The sequence below is a fragment of the Echiichthys vipera genome (assembly GCF_963691815.1).
Source record: "Echiichthys vipera genome assembly, chromosome: 7".
NCBI lineage: Eukaryota > Metazoa > Chordata > Actinopteri > Perciformes > Trachinidae > Echiichthys > Echiichthys vipera.
In genome coordinates this window covers 17,366,135-17,385,902 of record NC_139832.1, presented here as the reverse complement: position 1 = coordinate 17,385,902, position 19,768 = coordinate 17,366,135, and the positions used below count along the sequence as shown (strand labels likewise).

Sequence of the window (19,768 nt, the reverse complement as noted above, 5' to 3'; positions counted from 1 at the left end):
GGTCATGCGCTATGGTGTGTGCTCTGCATGTAATGACTCTGCTATTGAAGCTACAAACAGTGTCGTCGCAGCAAAGCATGCACCGTAGCCGAAGTATACTCTCCTTCATGTCTTGTTTTAACAATATTCTCTCCCTCTGATACATCCAGGACGCCCACGAGAAGAACGACACGGTCATCCAGTTTCGCTCTCCAACAATAAACAGCTCCCTGAACCAGCCTTTTAAAACCTACATCCAGCTGGACAACTTGGTGAGGGAACTGAAGCCCTTCGACTACCACCCTGACCCCAGCTTCAACAACCTGACCAAGAAGGTCATTACGGAGGCCAGCATCATCATCGTCACTGTGAGTGCAGGCTGCTTGGGTCCCTTTTAATGCTGCAGTTGTACCATGACACCTTGGGTGTGCTTTGGAGAAGAAGTCAGCTTATTGGTGTAAAGGAATTAAGAGCAATATGGATAAAAAAGGATAGACAATGCTAGATTGCAGTTGCTGCATCACATTTTCAGTCTTTTTTTGTAAAATGTTAAATTGACAATTAATAAATGGTGCACAATTTATGAAACATACATATATAGAGATACACACATGCACTTTTAGGAAAAAGGGTATTTACTAACGTATACCTCAGTTTAAAGTTACTAATTGCAGACACTATTTCCATAAAGTAGTCTGATTGTATCTAAAAAAAACTGTCTATGGCCTTTTCATACTCAGACGCTGGTTTACTTAGCTAATTTCCCCTGTTATAGTGCAGACTACATTGGAATAATTGAAAGCATGTCTGTAGAAACAAAACTGTGCTGCAGAATCTCAAAGTGATTGTTGCAATGCCAGAATTGTGGGATTGACTGGAGTTGTGCCTACAGTGGCTTAACCAAGGAGTTACTTATAATGGATATAATCTTAATCTTTCTAATTACTTTTGGCACTCTTAGTGGAACAACGAAGAGCTGTTATAAACTTTCCATCCAGTACTAATGCAAATATGATGGGTCTGTATAAATGCAGTAATTAATTTCTCTGTCATGTAGTTCAGTCACAACACTTTTAGCATTACAGCCGATCTTCCCTTGCAGGGTCGGGGATTCTCCAAAGCTATGACGGCCAAAGAGGCTCAAGCGTTTGTGGGCGACGTTCCCTGTCTGGTCAACACGCTTCAGGATGACAAGCTGTTTCTGGACCCACCTTCCACCACGCCGAGCGCTCGCTCCAGACGACACCGCCGGGATACCCGGCCTGGGCTGCTGGATTTAACGGTCAGATTATAGACAGAGGTTGTGGGGGGAGTATTCAGATCCTTTACTTTAGTAGAATGACCAACGCCACACTGTAAAAATAATCCATTACAAATAAAATGATGTAACTAGAATAATGGAAAATGTAAATAAAGGATAATATGTTATATCATTAGGTTGATCATTATATAGAAGCATAATGTTGAGCAGCATTTTACTGTTGAGGTAGAGCCAATTTTAACAGGACTGCAACTAATGCTTATTTTCATTATGTATTGATCTGATCGTTTGTTTGGAATTCATATTGGTCAGAATCCAAAGTGACTCCATCACAATACTTGTTTTACCCAACCAATAGTCCAAATCTAAAGAAGGATTTAAAAAAATAGATCAAAATTATTAAGAACAAAAAGAGGCTGAAAACATGAAATTGTTTGCCTTTTTACATAAAAACATTGCTTGAATTATTGTTACGGTAGTTGCCAATTAATAGCCTGTCAGTTGACTATTCATTCCTGCTTTACTTGTTTAAACTGTTGGACCATTTAATATATAATAATGCTAAAGCTGATAAATGTAGCAGAGAGAAAAGTAGTACCCTCTGAAATGTAGTTAAATAGAAGTATAAAGTAGCTTGGAAAGAAAAAGCTCAAGTATGTCAGTTTGTACTTGAATCTTTGCTGTACTTCTCTAGGCGTGTCCTCTTTACATCTGGGGACACCATTTTTTTCACTGGTTGAACAGTTCTCATGTGGTTACAGGCCCTTTTATAATTACATTTAATTATAGCTGAGCCACAATTGTGATAAATACTGTAACCCCTCCACTGGGAAATTCCTCTAAGTGAGTCATTGTTTAATTTTTATGTGTCTGTGTGCTGCATAAAGAAGTGACACCAACGGACTATCAATAGGTACAGAATACCTACATAGAAAAAGCGTCATTATAAAGTGTCAAACTCAATCCACTTGTATCTGTTCATTTAATGTTGGCCCACCATCTTGCACATAGTTCCGGCACTTTAGAAATACTGAAAGGTCCTGCAGCTGCTTTATCAAAACTTTAGGCAATTATGTAGAGTCTCCTTTGTCCCAGTTTCCTCTGCAGCGCTGTCAAATCTTTATCATTATTGACACCTACCTGAATAAATCTCTGGTGAAAATGTCCAGAGCTTGTGCAGATAATAACATTCTTTCTCTGTCTGTCTCTCTCTCTCTCTCTCTGTCTGTCTCTCTCTCTCTCTCTCTCTCTCTCTCTCTCTCTCTCTCGCTCTCTCTCTCTCTCGATCTGTCTCTCGCTCTCTCTTTTTCACCCCCCCACCCTGTTTATCCACAGATCAAGTTTGGAAAAGGGGAGTGGGTGGTCGGCTCGGTGCAATACGAGAAGAAGAATGATTTGTCACTCTACATCATCATCCCTGCTGTCATTGTGCCCATGCTGCTCATCATTGCTATCTCTGTCTACTGCTACAGGTAGGTTATTTTTGGTTAAAGTTACATGCGCTGTAGTAACAAGTAGAGTAATACAGCTACTTGTAATTGTATTTTCAGTCTAGATATGCTCTAGAAACTACTTGACCCAACCTTAAATGCAACTACCGAGTACTCATTTGATGAAGGGCTGTTACTTATGTTTGGGGTCCATGGATGTAAGAGAGGTGTAACTCAGTTTGGCAGCAAACTGGTATAAAACTCAAATCCAAATAGAGTTATTATGGGGATAATAAATTACCCCCATAATAATGCATTGTTCTGTTATAGCAATATAGCGTATCCTCCTCATTTACAGTGTTCAGTCTGTGCATCCTGGATGTTCTCCAAAAACACACAGGCAGTCCTGCATCATCTCACTTTCTATTGAATATTCATAATCCTACATCAGGAACAACAAACCCACAGTGATGGAGTAGTACCAGCACTAATGGGATATTTTTGTGAAACTCAAAGGGAACACAGAAGTTCTCAGCCAATTGTGCCGACTCAAACCAGAGTCTTTGAACAACAGTTAGGCCTGCTTTCGTTTTCTTTAAAAAAGTTGAAATCCTTCCCTTGCACAAACTTTGTTTTCATGTTTATTCTGTTCAGGAGAAAGAGTCAACAGGCAGAGAGGGAGTACGAGAAGGTGAAACATCAGCTTGAGAATCTGGAGGAGAGTGTACGGGACCGCTGCAAGAAAGAATTCACAGGTAGCAGCCAAGCAGCTGTGCAAAAGCTCAGCAATATCACTAATGTCCCTCAAAGGATCCATATTTCTAAGAAGCTATCAAGTAATGAAGTGCTTCATAGCTCTGATTACATTTCTTTGATGTATTGTGCTGCAGTGAATTAAATAAATTCTCCTGCTTAACATCATGTTATCATCATTAAGAGGAGCAGTTTTGCAGTAACAGTAATAGAAAACAATCTTTCACAGCTGAAATTATTTCCCGGCACAGCTCTCCCTTCTCTGCCTCTCACATCATAATGATCAAGACAGATGAGCAGCACACAAATGAGAAAAGCTGCTTATTAAAAAGGAACAGCGTACTACTTTCTTGTTTTTATCTTGCAGACTTGATGATCGAGATGGAGGACCACACCAACGAGCTAAGTGAGGGACGAATCCCATTCCTGGACTACAAAACCTACACAGACCGCGTTTTCTTCCTGCCCTCTAAGGATGGTGCCAATGATGTGATGATCACAGGAAAGCTTGACATCCCAGAGGCTCGACGGGCCATAGTGACTCAGGCGCTTAACCAGTTCTCCAACCTCCTGAACTCAAAAACCTTCCTCATTAATGTAATTATAATTAATATCACAGATAGAGAGACTGCATTGTAAACAATAGATGTTGGTTAGAGGGTTTCCTGTTTGTTTGAGGTGTACTTTGAATCAGGACAGAGGAAGACACATAAATTACAAGAAAACTCCAAGGCACTCTCTTTTTAAACAATTAAAATGGGTTTATGATCATGGCATTCTCATGTTAGACCTTAAAACAATCTTGACACCTGTCTGCATGAATCCTTCATCACCACACTAGTCCAAGTTTGTTTTATGGGCTAACATGACTATGCGATGAAAATAATAGCATTTTGACTGAAAACCCATGGAGGTTTCTTGTGATTTTTGTGAATAAAGACACTCATGGTTCTCAGATGATGTATCCTAATGACTTTGGTGATTCCCTGACTTTGTTCAGTATTTAGGTTTATGACCAAATACCTGCAAAACTATTGACGTTCCCTTCAGCCTCAGCTGTAAGCTTACTTTAGTGTGATTTGTCAATGCCAGCATACTAACATGCTAAGCTTAGCTAAATAGGGCACAGTATGTATGCTACATTGCCTAAGCATCAGTATTTAGTTCAAAGCACTGCTTTGCCAGTACAGCTAGCAGCTAGTATGGCTGGGGGCCTGTTTAATACCTTTTTTTCTTGAAATGTTTATCACTTTAAATTTAACATAAATTTAGAAATATCATACAATAGAGCTATGGAAATATATCTAAAACATGGCATGGTTTTATTTTTAGTACTTTTAATAAACTATCAGCTCATTAAATTAGTGAAGCAACTAAAGCAAGTCTCTGAGCATGCACAGAAACATCTTTCTCATTTGGAGCCACTCAGAAATTGAAAATACAATAATGGCAATGTTTCTAATTACCTAAACTGGCATTGTTCATCATAATGGAGAAGTATGCAACAGTATGGCTCACAGTATTTAGACCACAGTCACAGTTATGGCATGGAGCCATGAGGTATATTAGGCTGTCGCTATAAGCAGGCAATCCTCCTTAATGTAGCAGGATAAATTAATTGTTGAGTTTGGTTTCTTCAGATGATTTATTGATAAAAGTAAAAAGGTAAAATCACACCAGCCCTATCCTTATTTACCCAGGCAATCTTTTATTTTCATCTGATAGCTTTCAAAATCTGCTGTATCTACAGTCAGTACACTGTAAGGTCCTTTAAATCTATTCAAGGCCCTCTTCCTTTGATTTAAGGACTTTGTGATGTTTTAATTTGTGGAGTACAGAACTGAAAGTGAGAATTAGAAGACAGCAGAGGGAGACGTGAAGATTCCCTGTAGTCCAATATTGCTGGCACAGAAACGGCCTCTGAGGTTTTAACTGTGTTGCCTATTTGGGTGATTCCTCTTCCACTAATTGGAAACTTTTCTTAGCTAGAACAATTCAAGAACAAGGCAGAACTGAATTTACCTTGATCATTTTTGTTTTCACAGGCATTAGTCTTTTAATTTTTAAATGTATCATGTTGGATTTGCTTGCGTGTGCTTGTGTGTGTGTGCTTCATCAGGATGATTAATTTAGCTTGTCTTCTGCCTGTTTTCTTTGTGTGTGTTGGTGTGTTTGTAGTTTATCCGTACCCTGGAGCGCAGTCATGACTTCAACGCAAGGGCCAAGGTGTACTTTGCTTCCCTACTGACGGTGGCTCTACATGGGAAATTGGAATACTACACCGACATTATGAGAACACTGTTGCTGGAGCTGATGGAGGAATACGTCCACAGCAAGAACCCTAAGCTCATGCTGCGCAGGTGAGCGAGGCAGTGCTGCTGCTACTTGTCCCCCCCTCCCTATCCCCCCACGTCCCAGGCCCGTTTGTACTCACACTGCCTGGGCCTCGCGCAAATGCTTCTTGCCTGTCCATACGTCATCACGTCGTAACACGTCACACGCATTGATTGACGTCATCGCGATGCGTAGCTTTGTTTACAAATCTTTCCATAGACCTCTGAGTTTTTGTGCGTCTTGTCGACTGTTTTTGAATATTTTCATCCGACCAAATCTGCAGTAAACACTCCTCCTCCATCACACCAACGTGAACCTTTCGCCGCCATTGTTGTTGTTGTTAAATGTCCGTGCATGGTCCGTCCTTCTATTTTCTATGTCCGAACATGTCTGAACAGGCGCACATAAATGACTTCAGAACCGCCATAGGCGTCGTGGTCGTGGTCGTGCTCGTACACATGCAAACGCGCTCTACCAAAGCCCATCTCTCTCAGACGGGCCGTGGACGGCCAGCTGGGCGCAGTTATGCGCGGAGCGGTTGCACTCACACTGGTCAAACGCACTAGGCTTGACCCGAAAAACCTGTTTTGGCCCGGTGCGGAAGGACAGTGTGAGTGGGCCCTAAGTAGATCCTCACAGAGCAGCTACTGTGGCTGTAGTCTTGTTTGGCAACTTTTGCCCTGAGATCATCAGATGTCCTTATATCTCAGCTCTACAATACGAATCCCTCCATGTCTAAACCCTGGCGGCAGTATAATTAACCATTTTTAGAGGACTGGGATTCATTTCAAGAGGCAGTGGACTGTTTCATTCTGTTGCCATGTTTTCTGTGGATTTTTTTTTCCGCTGACTACTGTAGTCCACTATCAAGAACCAGACTGCTGCTTGATCTATTCCAATCCTCCTCCTTCTGTTTCTCCTTCTGATTTTTTTCCTACCAAGTCCAAGCACAGAGGGCTGTGTGATACTTATTTTGCTGTTCCCCTTCATCATATTCTTCATCTTCCCCTCTTATCCTTTTAGCTCTTGACCAATGGTACGTGGGCTAAAAAATACTTTTGGTTGGTACTGTTTTTAATTGCCTTAAATACATAAGTCACATTTTATTGGGTTAACGGCATAATCCTGCACCAGGATGATTTTTCCAATGGATATTTCTAATTTAAAAAATGACATGCATTCTAATTTTGGGCTCATTTTTACTGTAGCTCCAGCTCTCAATCCTGATGAGAAAAACTCTCTTTAACTGCACTGTAAATCACCTGCTGCCAACATCAAACCTGAAAACCCTTGGAACTTCAAACCTCAAACCTACCCTTTTCCCAGACAGCAGTGAGCAATCGTTATATTACAAAAATCAGCAATCATTGAAAACATAATTCCAGAAAAATACTGTTGGGATTGGCATGACCTTATAACTTATTATTATAACAAATTGATTGATATTTTTAGGATCTCACCAAATATTGCAAATGTTTTTTCTGATACTGTGTAATAATTAATTGGTCATGGTTTTTCTTCCTTGGCAACATCTCATAATTCCTATGTAGTGTGAGAATCTATAAACATTCAGCTGACTTATTTAACTGAAGTAAATAGCCTTCAGAAAATAATCTCCAATTTTAGCATTCTTTGCTCTTCACCTCCAATGTAATGATCAAGGTCACGGTCAAATCATCCTCAGATGATGGCCCGCTCTCCCTCAGCAGGACTCACTTGTCTGACAGTACAGTCGCTCATCACTGCTGGGAGGGGGTTATGTGATCAGAACGGTCTGATGTGCCTGGCCACGCTGTGACTGGCTGTTATGCAAGTACACATCTTAATTATCCCCCAATGGAGACGCTCATTATGCTGATTAGGCCACCGTGCCAACACAAGCCCCCTTATATACAAAACATCTAATTAGGCATGCTAGCAGCTAACAACAGCCGCCACCAGTGAATACGTGACATTAGGAAGGGTGATCTGTGTGACCGCTGACATGATTTTTGAATTAAAATATTCAGATAATAACAAGCTGTGCAGAAATTTCTCCTGTTGACATTTTGTAGATCCACAATCTAAAGAAAGTAGTGCTTCAATATTTTCAAGAGAATTCAATGAAAATTGCCTATACAATAAGTATTGCCTGTCATTCAAACACAATACCCAGACATCAACAAAAAATATAAAAAATACATAAAACATATTACAAAAACATTTATAGAAAATATGTAAAGACAAATGCTAGTGCATCAGTGACATCATAACATCTATAATGGCGAAGTAGTGACTATTTCTCAGTTTTGCCTGTACTACTACTACTACTACTACTACTACTACTACTACTACTAGTAGTAGTAGTAGTAGTAGTAGTAGTATGCTTAACATACAACATTTATACACCAGAATGATTCCATCTAATGTGTTTTTCCAGGTCAGAGACGGTGGTGGAAAGGATGTTGTGTAACTGGATGTCTATCTGCCTTTACCAATTTTTGAAGGTAACACATGTTTAAAGACACTTAAAATGTATTAAATGTAAAATGTGAGCTAATCATGTTCCTTAACTGGAGTCAGAGAGTCTTAACGTCTTAGTATTCTGCGCCCCCTTTTTTAAGATGTGGTGGAGGATAGGGGATGATCAAGGGGAGATAAAAGCTCAACAGAACTGTCAAGTTTTTTCTGTCATAGCTTTGTAATAAACATTTTGTTTTGGTTAGGCTCCTATTCGATGTTGAAAGTTTAGAGTTTACAAGGCCTAGAAGGTTATGATAGAAGTTTATGATGCCCATTCTCATGATCTAATATGTCTGATAAATTGGTGTTAATCTAAATTTAACTTGAGAATCTTTCGAGAATTATTAAAAATCCTGTGGATACCCATAGAACTTACTTTCATTCAGATATCTTAAGGTCAGCCTTTCAAAATGGACATGCTAGTTTTTCCTCTGCTTTAGCTTAACTTTGGAGCATTATTTACAAGGTAGTTTATCATGGTTGGTACCAACTGATTCCTTAGATTGTCTGTCTAGTTTCATATGATTCCAATATATTCACTCTATCTTTAAAACTCACTACCACAGCCTCGGAAAAATTAAAACCCCCATCAGATCATAGGGTGCATTTATCTTTTAAAAATGTTAATCACAACAATTAGGTGCTTGACGACATCTTAGACAACTTCTAAATGGTTTTGCGCCTATGTGTGTTTGTGTGTGTGTATTAGGACTCCGCAGGCGAGCCCTTGTACAAACTGTTCCGAGCCATCAAGCACCAGATCGAGAAAGGGCCCGTGGACGCCAGAGTGAAGAAAGCCAAGTACACCCTCAACGACACGGGCCTGTTGGGCGACGATGTAGAGTACTCCATCCTGGTGAGATGGACGGACACACACAAAAACACACACACACACACACTTAGACGCTTGGACTTAGACAACCCAGTGTCATGAAAACTGCCACATTGCTTTGAGATGGCATGGTGTTTTGTGCCTGGTGAGCAGTACAAAAACTCACACGGACGGACACACACACACACACACACACACACACACACACACAGTGCAGTTACCATGGTAACCAATGAAAACCCCCTAGGCGACTGCCTGCTTTTGTGTGACATCCATTTTCAGTGTCAATGTTCTCGGCTCCAATATAGCGGTGAAATGCATGGCTTAGGTGAAAATACTACAAGTCAGTGCAAGTATAGAGTACAAGAAACCTGCACAATCTCTCCTCGACCTTCCAACCTGCACCTGCACCTGCTCTGTATCAGTAAAAGCCTGTTGTGTCTCGCTATGGTATCGTGTTTCAATAATGGAAGCTAATGTGAACACAGCTGTTTTCTGTTAAAGTCAGCACAAATAAAAAGACCCATGGGTAATGCCGTTGTCGAGGGCAATTACCAAATTAGCCTGAATTACACGTCTCCTGCCGTGATGGATCACCTTCTGTGATTGAATTACAGAAGGAGGAAAAAAATGCGATGAGCTAAATTTCACAGGCAGACACTATTCACTTTAGTTCACAGCATGCTCTTTCCCATTCGCTTCAAATGCAGACAGGCTCATGAGGCTGCTACTGCGATTGGATTGGATTGCTTGCCCCCTGTTTGAATCTGCCAAGTGGTCAGTTAGTTATTTCTGACAGAGTGACTGAGTGTGGGAGGCGAGGTGGGTCAGACTTTGCTCCCGCTGAGCCTTGGTCATTAGCTGGCCAAGGTGACAGGAGTTCTCTCAGGTGTCACCACAGAGAGTGTGTGTGCTTACAGAAGTCTGGTTGCCATGGTGACAACTTCATGACAGAGGGACTTGCTGTGGGTGGGTGGCTGGGTGCTCTGGCCATGTTTGAATATTTCTGCATATTTGTCATTCGTGTGTGTGTGTGTGTGTGTGTGTGTGTGTGTGTGTGTGTGTGTGTGTGTGTGTGTGTGTGTGTGTGTGTGTGTGTGTGTGTGTGTGTGTGTGTGTGTGTGTGTGTGTGTGTGTGTGTGTGTGTGTGTGTGTGTGTGTGTGTGTGTGTGTGTGTGTGTGTGTGTGTGTGTGCGCACATACGAAAATTGCACAAGCTATATTACAACATGGTACTTAATGTGTGTTTGCCAGACCCTGCAAGTGCTGGTGCAGGGTGAGGGTCCCGATGTGACGCCCGTCAAGGTGCTGAGCTGTGACACCATCTCACAGGTGAAAGAGAAGATAATAGAGCAGGTGTACAGGAACCTACCGTACTCCCAGCGGCCCAAGGTCGACAGTGTCACACTGGGTGAGTAAAATCAAGGCTGCCTCAGAGGAGGATGAGCTGAAGCAGAAAACATCTGATAATGATGAATAATGTAAGGGTTACACAGAGTGGCGAGGATGTCAAAATGGAGAATCTATTCCTGTCCCGCCTGAAATGCCTTTTTAATTAAATCAGAATGCATTTGTCTAAATAGAAAATTGATTCTTGATTTAATTCTAACTTCATTGAATAGATTATTTTCAAGATTATCGCTCTTTCTTTTTTTGTTTGTAGAATTAAAAAAAAAAGCTTCACTGAGGTTGCGTAGTTATTCACTGTCAGCAACATAAAGAAAGCCTTCTTCCCTAAACAAAGTTTTGCTCTTTGCTGCAGTCAGAAACCTTGGGGACCAAGTTAAAAGGCAAAGCTCTATAGACATTTCCAACATCAAAGCCAGTTTTTATTCCCATGCACGCTATAGATCTCATTATGTCTTCTTTCATGGTGAATCAGAGAGATAACCCCCTTATACTTAGTGATTCTTGTAAGTGAATAATATGTAACAGAGGGTGTTGAGCTCAGATCTGTGGTGGTGTTGCATTTTCTATATTTTGGGGTCAGAAAATTCTGATCCGTCACATTCTTCAGCCAAAATGAACTCAAGTGTGTCACTGTCATCTTAGGAGAGAGAGAAAGCTGTGCAGACAGAAAGATGAGTAGCTGAAATTATTTCAGACCACATTATTACAGAATAACCTCAGGGTAACAGTGAACCATGATGAAATAAATTCAATCCATATTGAAAGAAAGAACCAAAAAAAAAAACATTGTGACAATTTGCCAAGCATTGCATTACACCTTCACCTAGCAGAGATGATTGATTGACCTTCTCCTGCGTTCACCACAGAGTGGCGCCCGGGCTCGACAGGGCAGATTTTGTCTGATCTGGACTTGACTTCCCAGAAAGAGGGCAGATGGAAACGCATCAACACTCTTGCACACTACAATGTAAGTACTGACAAATTTAAGTGTCTTGATGAAACATTTTTTTAAGGAATACTGAAACCAGCAAGGGATATGAAGAGGCAGAAGGGAAGTAAATAACTTTATGTGGGCGTGTGAATGGGGTTGCCTATTTTCACGCCATTTCACATCTTGTACATCTTGTGTCACTGTGGTGTGTATGTCTGCTGCATATTTACACATCAACAGGCATCATATTATTTTTTTATTTATACTATTGTTGGTTAATTAACACTGGTAAACGTTTAATGTCCATTTTACCACCAGTCAAATCAGTGTGTAAATGTGTAAAACCCTGTTTTTTTCTGACTTTCATGGCAGTAACAACATGCCAGCATTCAATAAAACAATCTGGCAGTATAACTGTGCACTTGCTTTTTGGAAGAAATTAATTGCTTGGGTGCCATGGTGATGTAGGGTTTCAAGCTGCTGACTAACGTCTTTGGTTCAAGTCCAGCTGGCGACTTTCCTCTCCCTGATTTCTTGTCAGTTCTTAAAGGAATAATTTAACATTTTCAAAATTACTCTTATTTGCTTTCTTGCTGAGAGTTACATGAGAAGATTGAATGCCACTTTCCTGTGTCTGTTAAATATGAATAGTTATTGAAAATAAAACAAAATTCTTGTTATTTTCTAGAGGCAGAGATTTTGATCACAATAATCGGTATATAACCACTGGGAAATGATCTAATATTGAGAGAGTCACAGAGTATACATATCTTTGCAGCTGGCTTTACACAATTAACTTTCACGTTGCCAATTTTGTGAGCAAACTGCTACAGAAATTTTGCTTCCTGAACTGAAACCGAACCAGCCTTCCTATGATCAGTAGGAAGAGGATAAATCAGTTTTCCTGACAGTTCTGGTTATGATGATGTAATAATGAATTTATAGATATGCTCCTGCTCCCATTCTCAAACCTCAAGAATATCACTCTGCATTCACCAGTGGTCGGTTTGCCTTCTCTTGCCGAGAGGTGTAATAAACACTCGTATTTGTTCATTTATAAAGCCCTTATTGGAGAGCTACGACTTTACGCCATAATAGAGCTGGTTGAACGTTGGACCATCCATTCATGTAAACTTGTTAAAACTAAGGGCTTTAGGTCCCTGGAGCATGTTCTGATCTCGGAAAGTCGGCCTTTCCCTTTAATGCCTCTGATTCATGGGGCGACCTTCAGCACACTTTAAAGATTGATAGAAGATTGACGCTTGGTGTGTGTGTGTGTGTGTGTGTGTGTGTGTGTGTGTGTGTGTGTGTGTGTGTGTGTGTGTGTGTGTGTGTGTGTGTGTGTGTGTGTGTGTGTGTGTGTGTGTGTGTGTGTGTGTGTGTGTGTGTGTGTGTGTGTGTGTGTGTGTGTGTGTGTGTGTGTGTGTGTGTGTTGGCAAAATGTGGTTCTTGAGACACCTACTGTAGCGGTAACTAACACAGAAGCGGTATTTGCCAGGTGTTTACATGCCAGCAGTTGGTAAGGAACCTTGGCCCCACAACTTTACGACCCTGACCCACGTCACGGCTCGTGTGATGGCATTACAGGATGGAAACTGGCTTGGGCACAGTACGGATGGACAGTGTGAGTGCGCCCTTAGAGTCTCTCCAGCATTCGTGCAACTCCCTCAGATATTTCTCAGAGGGAGGAACAGTGAAGGTGGTAGGGGCCGGAGTGCACCTGAACAAAGCACTGGCTGCGCCTGCTGGAGATCAAGCTGCAGGCGCTCCAGGGTTGCACGAATGATGGATCCCATGGAGCCATCTTTCTGCACCAGAATGGAGGGACAGGAGAAGAGACTTCATCTGAGCTTCACCACCTTCTTCCACCTTCGGGGACAGCTCGTCCGACCTAGCTGTCTTCCTGGAGGGAGCAATGACAGCTTTCATGGCACGCCGCTTGGGACGGGCAGGCAGGGCTTGGGACGACTGCCCTGACTATGTGGAGCCAGCATCAGCCATCAGGCTCTCCACCTCAGGCAGCCTTACAGCCCTCATAGTGAGAGACATGTAACTGCAGTTCATGCAGGCGTCTTCTGAAAGACTCTGCTTCAGGTGTACGAGGCCAAGACAAGAGGGACAATGTTGGCAATCTTTAGGCTGAAGAGGAGCCATACAGGAAACTACAGGCATGATTGTCCATTGCGGCAAAGGCGCCAGTACAGTCACAAGGCGAGAGCACTCTCTTATATTATTCTTCTTTTTGAAGACGGAACGCAAAAATGTCTTCTTTTTTTTTAAATTATATTATTTCTTTTTTTTTTACCTGCTATAGTGACAGGGGAGCGAAACCAGCACGGAGCACACGCTCCTGCTAGCGTACCCCCTAAAGGCTGCCTGAGCGAGGGCATATGCCAACCGTGGGTTCTCTCTTAACAGAAACACGGACAGTGGTCAAAGCTACCATGAGCTGGGAGCGCCTCCACTGATACATCAGCCGTCGATAAAAAGCTAGCGCCGAGCACACACTCCTGCTAGCATCCTTTCAGGGCAGCCTGAGGGAGAGCACTCCGCTAGCCGCTAAATGACATGTAACAACTAAGTAACGTAACGAAAAGGAACTGATCTCGACACCGGAACTTATACCCAAGCCGGGGGTCATCCTAGGTCACAAGTGACTTTGTTGATATTAATACTCGACCTGCGCATGCGCAAGACAGAAGATATTCAGTGTTAAGCACTGCCTCTTGCGGTCAGTAAGGATGAAATAGAACAAACCTATAAGAAAGCACTTAAGAGCCACTTTTCTTGACTGTTTGTCTTTACCAGTTTAGAGAAATTGTCTACAGTTTTTTAATTTCTCACTGCCAGCCAGTTGAAAGTGCCTGCATTTGGTTTCTCTTGTCAGCTCTCAATGGCGACAGAAGGCCACTAAATCTTCTTGGCAGTGTATTGATCCTCGGGAAACAAAGGTCACTTGCAAATATCTCCTACTTGTCCTGATTTTAGGTCTCTTAAATCCCCCTCTTTCAAAGGTACTCCTTCCTTTTCATCCTACCCACTGATGTCTCACACTTAGAGGACAACCTTGCTGCCATAGAATCATTGGTTGTGTCAGAGAAGTGCTAATCACAGTATTTGTGGGTTCAATAATGGGTTGATGCCAAAGAAAATGGCCTGTAAATACCCCAATAAAGACCCACTGTTGCTGTCCACTCAATTGCATTGATTATGAATTAGTTCTAGGGCACTAAAAGAGACTGCTGACCTAAGTCACAATGACGCTTAAATTCAAGGTGCGTGGAGTAAGTGTATTGTTGTGTGGGTTTTCTGTCTAACAAAAGACTGTTATGTGCTTTCCAGGTGCGAGATAACGCCACGTTAGTCTTGTCCAGCATTCTTCACATTCAGCAAAACTATGACCAGAACCAGGAAAACCACGAAGAGCGTATGTGTCTCTAAATACCCTCATGTTGTACACACTAAGTAAAACACACTTGTTGACACCAGCATAGATAAGGTGTGAACTTGAGAATACTGAAAATGCTTCCCTTTGATTCTTTTCCCCGGGGCTGTTGTCAACATCCCTGCTCTCATTTAACATGCTAATACACATTGTTTTATGTGCAGCACACTTTGAGATCATGCCGAAATAATATGCACTTTTATCTTCTGCCTTTGTAATGTGCATTTCAGAGTAGTTTATTGTTTAGCATTTCTACTTGCATATTCTCTCTGCATCCAAATTCAGTTGACAAACACCCTCCTTTTTATCATCTCAATATGTTTTGTGAGAGTGTGCATGTATAAATAAGGAGCAAAATTATGAGAAGAAAGTTTAAAGTGTTTCTTGCCTGCCTAACAGGGAATGCTCTGTTGGAAGATGACAAGGTGTTTCACTTGGTGAGGCCGGCAGACGAACTGGATGAGATCAAATCTAAACGAGGAAGCATAAAGGACAAGTCGATGACCAAAGCCATTACAGAGATCTATTTAACACGACTCCTTTCTGTCAAGGTACAAAGACATTAAGATCACTTTAAGACATTTGTTAAGTAGTTGTCTAATTATCTGACCTTGGCAAATAGAATTGTTTTTCTTTCCAAGGAATGTTTTTCAGTTAAAAAGCCAACTTCAATTGAAGACTTCTGAGTTTGGATAAGGCAGAAAATGCTAAACTTAGAAAAGCCTCAATATCTTTACTAATATTGCGTGCTCTGCCCTGTCTCACATTATTTGTGGCCCATTTCAGGGAACACTGCAGCAGTTTGTGGATGACTTCTTCCGCAGCGTACTGTGCTCTGGGGCAGTGGTGCCACCGGCTGTCAAATATTTCTTTGACTTCCTGGATGAGCAAGCGCTGAAACACAACAATGTGGATGAGGAGACCATCCATATATGGAAGACTAATAGGTAAGAGTACTGCACGCCTGCATACACCGATAGTCACTCTTAAAGTTTCATTTGTATGTACTTGGTGATGAAGGAAGTGCTTAGATCCTTTACTTAAGTGAAAAGTAAAGGACTGAGAGGGTAAGAGGGGAAATCTTTCTTTGGTGCAATCGTCAACAAGTCATAGATACCTGCTTTTTTGTGAAGGGTCTCAAAGGTCTCTAACTGGTAACTAGTTCTGTCAAATGAATGTATTGAATGAAAATGTCCCTCTGAATTGTAATGAAGTAGAAATATAAAGACACGCAAAATCAAATGGAAATACCAAGTGCTAAATAACTCAAATTAGTACTAAGTGCTAAACTAAAATCTCTACTAACACACACACACACACACACACACACACATACACACTGTTGAAGTCGACACCACACATCCTGCTGCCTGAGATACAGTAACTCTCGAAGAAATAAAACTTACTTATCCAAGAAAGAGCTGAATACAAATGCCCAATTTCGGCTCACTTAGTTTGCATTTGCAATCCCCCCGCTCCCATGTGACATTTAAGTGCATAAATTAGTGTCACGTCGGCTAAGGCTCAAGCATACAAGACGACGTGTTGCATGTAGATGCCAGTGATTGACGTGAGGCTGGCAAGAGAGCACCCACACAAGGACAGGAGATGAGCGATTTAATTACTTACTCCACTCCACACCACATTCTGCATCCACCCGTTCTGTTTATCAAATCAACTGAGGGCCAAGTATTAAATATGAATGTGTGTATGAGGCACAACAACAAACAAACATGGTAATTATGTCCCAAGCTAATTTAATACTGTGATTATAGCAACATTGCTATTTTTATGCTTCTATTGTATTCTCAATGCAGCTTTCCCCCGGAGATATTACCAAACCACTATTAATTTTACATGGTTTGCGCTTCATGTCTCCGAGGTATTCACACCAAGTTTTTTTGAAAAATACTGTATGTTTGGGCATTCTTTTGAATTCACAAGCTCACATGAGGTTGGAGAGAAACGTATGGAGTGTGTGTTTTCCTGTTCAGTGGGGAAATTAGTGAGCATACTCGTATTACAATATGTAGTTGATGCTTTTGGTCATTCGGCCGCCCGCAAACTTGAAAGGTCAAAGTTTTGGTGTTACTTCAGAATTTCTAATCTCTATTCGTTAGAGAAGACAAGCATCATTGACTGTCTCATTGTAGATCCCTTTTTGTTAGGATAAAAGCCTTTTTTTCATTTTCATTTAACAGCAATGCTTCTGAGAGAGGTCAGTATCATATGAAATAATAATGTTAACTGACAATTGAGGGTATTGTTCTGAATAAACTGACATCTAAAAGAAAGGCTTTTCTCCATCCCTGTTATTATCTTGTACTGCACTCAATTGCACCTTGGGCAAGTGCTCTCACACATGAAATGCCTCTCTGACTCAAATTAATTCATAGATGTAATGTGGTTGATGGGATTTTTACCCATTCTGGAGCAACAATAATGATACCAACTGTTGATGATGGACCACTGTCCTGGCTTTTTGGCTTTTTTTCTCCGAGCAGCCTTCCTCTGCGGTTCTGGGTGAATATCCTCAAGAATCCCCACTTCACCTTCGATGTCCACGTGTCTGAAGTGGTGGACGCCTCGCTCTCTGTCATCGCCCAGACCTTCATGGATGCCTGCACCAAGAGCGAGCACAAACTCAGCCGGGTAAGTAGAAACAGTAGGAAGGGGGGGGGGGGGGGGGGGGGTGAAGGTGCGAGGTGAAAAGGCAAGAGGGAAGATGCGAACAAAATAGATAACATAAGAAGTAAAAATGATGAGAAGAAGGAATGTCTCAGGTCAATCAATCTAATATAACAATTGTTTCACTGTTGTGTCCACTTTTTGTCTCTAGGACTCTCCAAGTAACAAACTACTCTATGCAAAGGAGATCTCCACCTATAAGAAGATGGTGGATGAGTAAGTCCTATCAACACATTAAAACAATATTCTTTTGATCTGTTGTTTTCATGTCAGTTTAAAATGCTTATTTTAAAGATTTCTCAATAACAAATATATGATGTGGTGATTACTGTACCACCTCCTCTCTTCCGCTTTGTCTCCTCTGTGTGTGTGTGTCTGTGTGTCTGTGTGTGTCTGTGTGTAGTTACTACAAGGGCATCAGGCAGATGGTTCCCGTCAGTGATCAGGACATGAACACTCATCTGGCAGAGGTGTCACGGGTGAGAAACACTGCTGTCATTTTCTGTGCCACTTAAATGACTCTGGCATTAAAGTTATAATCCTAAAGATTTAAATTGTGGTTGATTAGGCGACAGCTGTGGTTACTGTGGTAAAAGCAAGCTACTTGATCAGAAAAATGGAACAGAAAAGCAACTGGTGCACTGCGCAATCATACAAAGTCATCTTGTTTTTATCAAGAAATCCATCAATAATTTTCCATCATGCCATGAACAATCTTGAAACTCATAAGCTATCTGTCCGATGACAATCTAGTCTCAGGGGAAAATGGCTATTATTTCGGGCTCTCTTGTATAGCCAGCGGATATCCAAGCCATGGATTAATGGCACCCAACTAGAGAATTAGCTCCATCTAACCAACTAATATTCAATAATAGTGGTAGTAATACCACTAGAGGATCAAAGTGCAAATTTATTTGCATTTTCTTTTGCATATTTTTCTGGAAACTTGGTTAAAATTTACACTACATTTGGATAAAAACTTTAATGTGAAGTAGCTGGAATTCGAGGACTCCAAAGTTTGGTTTGCATGAACTTAATACAGTTCTTATACAGCGTGAACAGACATAGTAACAGTAAAAATTTGTTTTTTTTCCCACCTGAATCCTTAGTGCATAGGTAGGCAATACAGTGCAAAATGGCAGACTCCGTCACTGACAATGAATGCTATATAGAGAGGTAATTTCAGAATGAAAATACTTTGAGTGACTATTGCTGAAAAAACAAGTGACCCCAAATAGTATCAAAACTTGGTTTTATTCTATGCAAATCTTCTGGATAATAATGTCTAATGTCTGATGGTTAGTGATAATAATAATAGTAATAATAATAATTTTTTCTAAGAAACAAGTACTGTAAATTGTTCATTCAACTCTAAGCAAGTTTTATGGTTTTGTTACATTTTCTCTCTCTAACCTTTAAATTGTCGTTTATGTCCTCCAGTCTCACACAGACAAACTGAACACACAAGTGGCTCTCCATCAACTTTACCAGTACGCCAGCAAATACTACGACGGGGTAAGAGGCCCTTCTCTTTCGTATCGCACCCAAAGGAGTCTATTCCACTTAATGCACTACTGCCCACTATATTATTGCTTTTCCTTTTTTCTCGCTTTACTCTTGATATGCCAGAAGAGTGATTGTATGAAATTTTAATTGAAAGCATTTCTGTGGGATGTGAATTGGAAAATTGCTATGGGAATTGATTTTTAAGCGTCCATTGTGCATTGCCACTTGAGGTCACGAAAGGGGGATAAACAAAACCTAATGAACAAGTTGGATAAACAAATGGGGCTGTCAGTCTCCCCTAAGTGTGCCTCACAAACAATAACAGCGTATATGGCGTGACTGTTGATGTCAAATAACACCATCCTCTCCTCCCACTCTCCACCCTTTTTCTTTCTCTTGTCCTGTGTTCATTCTCACAACGTTTTTCCGACATTCCTCTTTTGCCGTCCTCTGCCCAATTATTCCTCCTCTTTCTCTTTGCTCATCATTTCCGACTTCTGGCTCATTCTCCTTCATTTCTCTCCTTCCATCCCTCTTTCAGATCATCGCCTCTCTGGAAGAAGACCCAGCTGCCCAGAGTAAACAGCTGACCCTGCGGCTCCAGCAGATAGCAGCTGCCCTGGAAAACAAAGTGACTGATCTCTAACCCATGAGTGGAGGGAGGGAGGGGGGGAATGGTAGGACACCGCCAGTGACT

General features: G+C 41.3%; 1 protein-coding gene across 1 annotated transcript in view; it reads left to right on the top strand.

Annotated features, from left to right (window-relative positions):
* plxnb2b (plexin b2b) overlaps positions 1-19,768 on the top strand; it is a 124,753-nt gene extending 104,985 nt beyond the window's left edge. The window contains exons 20-37 of the mRNA XM_083917273.1: positions 150-347; positions 1,082-1,261; positions 2,576-2,712; positions 3,325-3,425; positions 3,791-4,020; positions 5,602-5,783; positions 8,177-8,243; positions 8,969-9,115; positions 10,346-10,502; positions 11,368-11,468; positions 14,775-14,859; positions 15,277-15,428; positions 15,664-15,824; positions 17,382-17,529; positions 17,717-17,781; positions 17,969-18,044; positions 19,006-19,080; positions 19,613-19,768. Coding sequence (XP_083773399.1) covers positions 150-347; positions 1,082-1,261; positions 2,576-2,712; positions 3,325-3,425; positions 3,791-4,020; positions 5,602-5,783; positions 8,177-8,243; positions 8,969-9,115; positions 10,346-10,502; positions 11,368-11,468; positions 14,775-14,859; positions 15,277-15,428; positions 15,664-15,824; positions 17,382-17,529; positions 17,717-17,781; positions 17,969-18,044; positions 19,006-19,080; positions 19,613-19,717 — 2,367 coding nt within the window. The 3' untranslated portion in view covers positions 19,718-19,768. The remainder of the gene's footprint in view (positions 1-149; positions 348-1,081; positions 1,262-2,575; positions 2,713-3,324; positions 3,426-3,790; positions 4,021-5,601; positions 5,784-8,176; positions 8,244-8,968; positions 9,116-10,345; positions 10,503-11,367; positions 11,469-14,774; positions 14,860-15,276; positions 15,429-15,663; positions 15,825-17,381; positions 17,530-17,716; positions 17,782-17,968; positions 18,045-19,005; positions 19,081-19,612) is intronic.